The sequence below is a fragment of the Littorina saxatilis genome, linkage group LG15, assembly GCF_037325665.1.
Source record: "Littorina saxatilis isolate snail1 linkage group LG15, US_GU_Lsax_2.0, whole genome shotgun sequence".
In the NCBI taxonomy this organism is placed as follows: domain Eukaryota; kingdom Metazoa; phylum Mollusca; class Gastropoda; order Littorinimorpha; family Littorinidae; genus Littorina; species Littorina saxatilis.
In genome coordinates, this window is record NC_090259.1 from 21,002,033 (window position 1) to 21,007,774 (window position 5,742).

Genomic DNA, 5,742 nt, shown 5'->3' on the forward strand with positions numbered 1-5,742 from the left:
TGTCGACGCTTCCTGTCTGTCTGTTCAATTGTCCGTTCGTCTGTTCGTCCGTCCGTCTTTGTTGCAATCTTGTACTTATTTTCAGCTTTCATTCTAGATTTTCGCAATGTGAAGTTTTTTGTTTTGCTGTTTTCAGAAGTGACCCCTGGACCCGCAGCCTACAAGCCCAACCAGCAAGGCACCGAACGTCCGTCGTTTACCATTCAAGGCATCCGACGCGAAAAATCTCATGTTCTGGGGCCTTACTGTTCTCTCTGATTCAGTCATTGTTAGTGGTTGTCTCCCTTTGACTTCATCGGCCCATGGAGAGAAAAATGGCATCTAGTAACAAAATTCTCCTAAAAAAAAAGGCCTGAGTCCGCATGTATGTGTCGAGGATAGAGACATTAGCCCGGGGTAAACTCTATCAGCGTTCGAGAAGTGACGTCTTTTAAACAAATTGTCTTAACAAATTGAACAAATTGTCAAAATTTGATCTCAGCTGTTTTGTACTTAATGATTGTAGGGCTATGTGAGTAACATAGTAAAAGTCTAGAAAAGTCCACCGAGCAGAAAGGTATCTTCTTGCATGTGAAAGTTGTGTTTTATAAGTGTAAGATTATTTGTAGTGCTTTACGTTAGCTTTCAGGATATGGTACAGACCCGAGTAAACACAAGGATTATACCAATGCGGTTACAATGTTCATCTATATAGTACCTCTTCTGTTTCGCCAGATACTTGTTTCTTTACAGTTTTTGCTTCAAAGGGGTTGCATGTAAAAAAAAAATATCTACAATTACTGCAAGTTTGACTTTCTTTCTTTTCTTTTCTTTCTTTCTTTATTTGGTGTTTAACGTCGTTTTCAACCACGAAGGTTATATCGCGACGGGGAAAGGGGGGAGCCACTTGTTAATTGTTTCATGTCCACAAAAGCACTAATCAAAACATTTCTCCAGGGGCTTGCAACGTAGTATAATATATTACCTTACTGGGAGAATGCAAGTTTCCAGTACAAAGGACTTAACATTTCTTACATATTGCTTGACTAAAATCTTTACACAAATTGACTCTATGCTATACAAGAAACACTTAACAAGGGTAAAAAAAGAAACAGAATAAGTTAGTCGCCTCTTACGACATGCTGGGGAGCATCGGGTACATTCTTCCCCCTAACCCGCGGGGGGTCAAGTTTGACTGGGCGCAGTTGAGCAACTTCGTTGTTGTTTGAAAACGAAGATGCCCTTTCATGACACGTGACTAAAGAGATTAAAACTGAAGTACCTAAAGCAGTATTGAGCCTTTTTGAGTATTCGGCCAAACGATATTTTTAGTATTTAAGCCTCTGTGATAATTGTTGACATCCAGTATGGGAACTCTTGTACATGTCATGTGCAGCAGAGTTTGCGGTGTTTTCGTATAGTTTCCAATTGTAGGGAAGACCTTGTTTGTTTGTTCGTTCATGGGCTGAAACTCCCACGGCTTTTACGTGTATGACCGTTTTTACCCCGCCATTTAGGCAGCCATACGCCGCTTTCGGAGGAAGCATGCTGGGTATTTTCGTGTTTCTATAACCCACCGAACTCTGACATGGATTACAGGATCTTTTTCGTGCGCACTTGGTCTTGTGCTTGCGTGTATACACGGGGGTGTTCGGACACCGAGGAGAGTCTGCACACAAAGTTGACTCTGAGAAATAAATCTCTCGCCGAACGTGGGGACGAACTCACGCTGACAGCGGCCAACTGGATACAAATCCAGCGCGCTACCGACTGAGCTACATCCCCGCCCGTAGGGAAGACCTAATAACCAAAGAGAAGTAAGCGCTCTAACTGCATACAACATGTGTAATGGAGTATGTGAGAGTTCTACGGAACCAATCTCCTGGCACCTGAGAGAATAACAAGCATTGAAATGAACAAGCGACTTTCATCCTCATTCGACATTTTAGTATAAAGCCTCTGTGATCATTTTTGACATCCAGTATTTTGAACTCTAGTACAGAAGACCTATTGTACTTTCGTAGAGAAGGCCTATAATTCTTGAGAGTAAGACAACCTTCACAGTGAAATGTATCTTTCTTCCTGCCTATACATCCGTAAATCCTGTTAGCCTTATTTCCGTAGATGATACCAAAGAGTCTGATATACTATTTTGTAGGTTTGTTTGTTTGTTTGTTTAACGCCCAGCCGACCACGAAGGGCCATATCAGGGCGGTGCTGCTTTGACATTTAACGTGCGCCACACACAAGACAGAAGTCGCAGCACAGGCTTCGTGTCTCACCCATTCACATTATTCTGACACCGGACCAACCAGTCCTAGCACTAACCCCATAATGCCAGACGCCAGGCGGAGCAGCCACTAGATTGCCAATTTTAAAGTCTTAGGTATGACCCGGCCGGGGTTCGAACCCACGACCTCCCCCGCTCACTGGGCGGACGCCTTACCACTAGGCCACCGTGTTGCGGTATTTTGTAGGTCAGCATTACAAAATTGTTAAAATGCTTTAACCGGAGTTGCTGTAATAGTTTTCCTATAGTTTGATAACTCTTCTTTGACTGTTTCGTACTAAAGTCAACTTCGCCCCACCTCTTTTAGTACCCCCGATTAAAGCCGTCGTCCTTTTTAGACGTTTCTTTTTTAGTTTTTGTGTCCATAACTTGATAAATGTGAGCTCCATTTTAAGATTCACTCACTTTAACTCATTGTCTCCCAGGTACGGATATATCCGTACCCAATCATATGGCTGTATCTGACCAGGTAAGGATATATCCGCTCAAACTGTTAGCTTCAGTCGCTTCCTGTAACGTTCATCTAACGCCTGCATTCCAGCGTGTTGATACACAGTTACTACACAGTTACTACAATTCTGAGTGACCTGCTGCAGCACAGCTGGTCTCGGCTAAAACAAACCTTGGTCAACAAAGGTGGGGTAGAAAGTGTTAAAGACCTGATTTTGTCAGTTGTTGACGATCTTTTAAAGGGAAAACAGGTACCATAAAGACTTTTGAGGTTCTCTACAGGTTTCCCTGTAACAAAGTTGCCCTGCTGTAGCAGCTTTACACGTATATTTGTTATTGTCTTTCAAGCGAGGAACCCATGTGATTTGGAAATTACACCCTTCAGCATTACTTCACAAGCATTAGAATTTACACCATCGGGTTTTTTTTTCTGGACAAACATTTTCAGTTATAGAGGTAAACTATAATCATACAAACCCAACGGCAAAGCATGGGGAAGTGTTACGTTTGAACTTTGATCAATTATGTAAGACGGAACTGAAGTGCGATCGAAGATAGCTGTATTTTATTTCTTTTGAACAAAAGAACGGTGCCATTGACATGTTAGCCATGAAATTAAGAAAGTTTCGACTTCATCTGTCAAAATAAAAATAAACAATTGTTGTTTCGTACGATACACGCTGACAGCATTTTCTAACACTTTATTTTGCGCCAACGGTTAAAATTTGGTTTGGCGCCAAATATTACGGTAAACATTTGGTATTGCGCCAAACCTCACGGTAAACTGTAAATTTGCACCAAAACTCTCGGTAAAATGTGGATGTGCGACGGAAATGACGATACTGTGATGTTTCCGACAAATTGTGCCTTTTCAGTTAGGTCTCTTTTCTTTTGGGTTCAGGCTAATGGAGGGAAATGAACAATGGATTTAACTGTTGTAAACAAAATATGGGACTGAGTGTTAGAAATAGTACTGACCAACTTCCAGATATATTTTATGGCTGTCAAAATGGTTACCCTAAATTAAATCACTCATTTACCAGTCATTCGTCTGATTTACCCACACATATCCTTGTTGAAAGGGTAGTGACTGGGTTGTTCTTGTTTTTAAAGAGGGTGAGGGGGGGGGGTATGCCTTTGTACATGTAGACATGTGTTTCTTATAACCAAGACTGCTGTGATAAGTTTTGTGTTGATCTTGCCGTAGGGCGAAGAGCATGTAAATGTCCTACTAAAAATATCTTCATCGTGTTATTGTTATGCATGTACGTTTGTTGTGTTTGAGTCTTGTTGTTGTTGTTGTTGTTGTTGTTGTTGTTGTTGTTGTAGTTGTTGTTGTTTTAAGGTATATATATGCACTGTCCTTCCATTATAAAGGATCATGCAAAGTCACCACGGAACAGGCCGAATCTGAGACTTTGAGCCGAACGGTTTTGACGGGAAGGAGCGAGTCAAGCCCGACTCTGAAATTTGTCTCAAATGTATTCGTTTAAAACTTAAAGTTAAACTTTATGGGGAGTCATTTTCACTGAAAATTGTAATTTTTTCTTGAAAATTGTATTGTTGTGGTGTTGGTGCAAGTAAGCCATCATGCGGCTCATTAGCACCAAACATTTGGGTTACCATTTTAACGTGAACATTTCAATTTACACTTGTTCTGTCTAATTCTCAGCGAAAATGTTAAACTGGCAGTGTTAATTACTAACTTTCAGTTTTGTCCTCGACTTACGAGCGCCAAAACTATAATCAAACATGAAAACAGGTGATAATTACACATGAACACTTGATATGTTTGTTTGTATGTTCTTTTCATATTGTCGACTTTTTCCCCTGCTGTCAAAAAGATAATGCAGATTAAGGTTGCACGACAAACCGAGCATCGAAGACAAGTCCATAATGCTGTGATCCATTTAATGTTTACATATTTGTACATAATATTTGTGCACACGTCAGGCCTGAAAGTCCAACAAATGGTGTACTACTCGCCTTTGGCTAGTGATTACACCAAATTTACTAGCCAGAGAGCAAACTTTACTAGCCAAACAAACAATTTGTTTCAGCAACTTTACTCGCATTTGGCGAGTAGATGAACATTTCTACTCGCCACTTACACGTTTCTCCTTGCCATGGCGAGTAAAATACTCGCCACTTTCAGGCCTGTACGTTAACTCTCTATTTTGGTGGACGAAGACTCACGGTCGGAATCGGTCTGATTGCTTTGTCGATTCTTTTGTTTCAATGTTTTCTGGGTAAGTATACATTTTATATTTTAGTTATCTGTGTTTGAGTGCACCGTGAATAACATAATGGTGCCTTGGCGTTATGTAATCGAGTAACACTTGTGCATTTTTGTAATACTTGTGCATACCATTTACCCTTGTGCATATTTATTTGTTTTTTATTTGTACATAATTATACCAACTATGGCTGTATATATTTTTAATGCTGAGTATTTGCCGTTCTTGTGTGAAAATATTGTATGGATGCCGTTTTTTGGTGCCCTGTTATGTAGATGTGGAATATGCACACAGTCATGCGATGTTATGGTTGTTGTTGTTGTTGTTGTTGTTGTTGTTGTTGTTGTTGTTGTTGTTGTTGTTGTTGTTGATGTGAGACGGAAAAAAATAATTGGGTACAATTCATAATTCCATGTTGTTGTGATGTTTTCATCGACACTTAAAAAATTCTTTGATAACATCTTTCAAACTCCACACAATGAGAGATGTTTCTTTTCAACAGGAAACATTTCTGTCAATTAAAAGTTTGAAGAAAAAAGACTTCATTTAAGAAATAGTCTGTACTGCACGTGTTTGCATGCATTGGGGCGCGCGTCCGCTCATGTGTGTGTGTGTGTGTGTGTGTGTGTGTGTGTGTGCGAGCGAGCGTGCGTGCGTACGAGCGTGCAAGTGTGTGTATGTTTGTACGCGTGCGTGCGTGCGTGTGTGTGTGTGAGTGTTTAATGCAACAGTTTTCAAAAATGTCTGCTGGCTCACAAAACAAAAAGAATGCAAAAGCAAGTACAC

General features: G+C 40.5%; 1 protein-coding gene across 1 annotated transcript in view; it reads left to right on the plus strand.

Moving 5' to 3' along the window:
* LOC138948787 (uncharacterized) overlaps window positions 1-3,434 on the plus strand; it is a 27,597-nt gene extending 24,163 nt beyond the window's left edge. Inside the window, exon 7 of the mRNA XM_070320399.1 lies at window positions 137-3,434. Within this exon, the coding sequence (XP_070176500.1) occupies window positions 137-258 (122 nt within the window). The 3' untranslated portion in view covers window positions 259-3,434. The remainder of the gene's footprint in view (window positions 1-136) is intronic.
* Window positions 3,435-5,742: the final 2,308 nt, after the last annotated feature.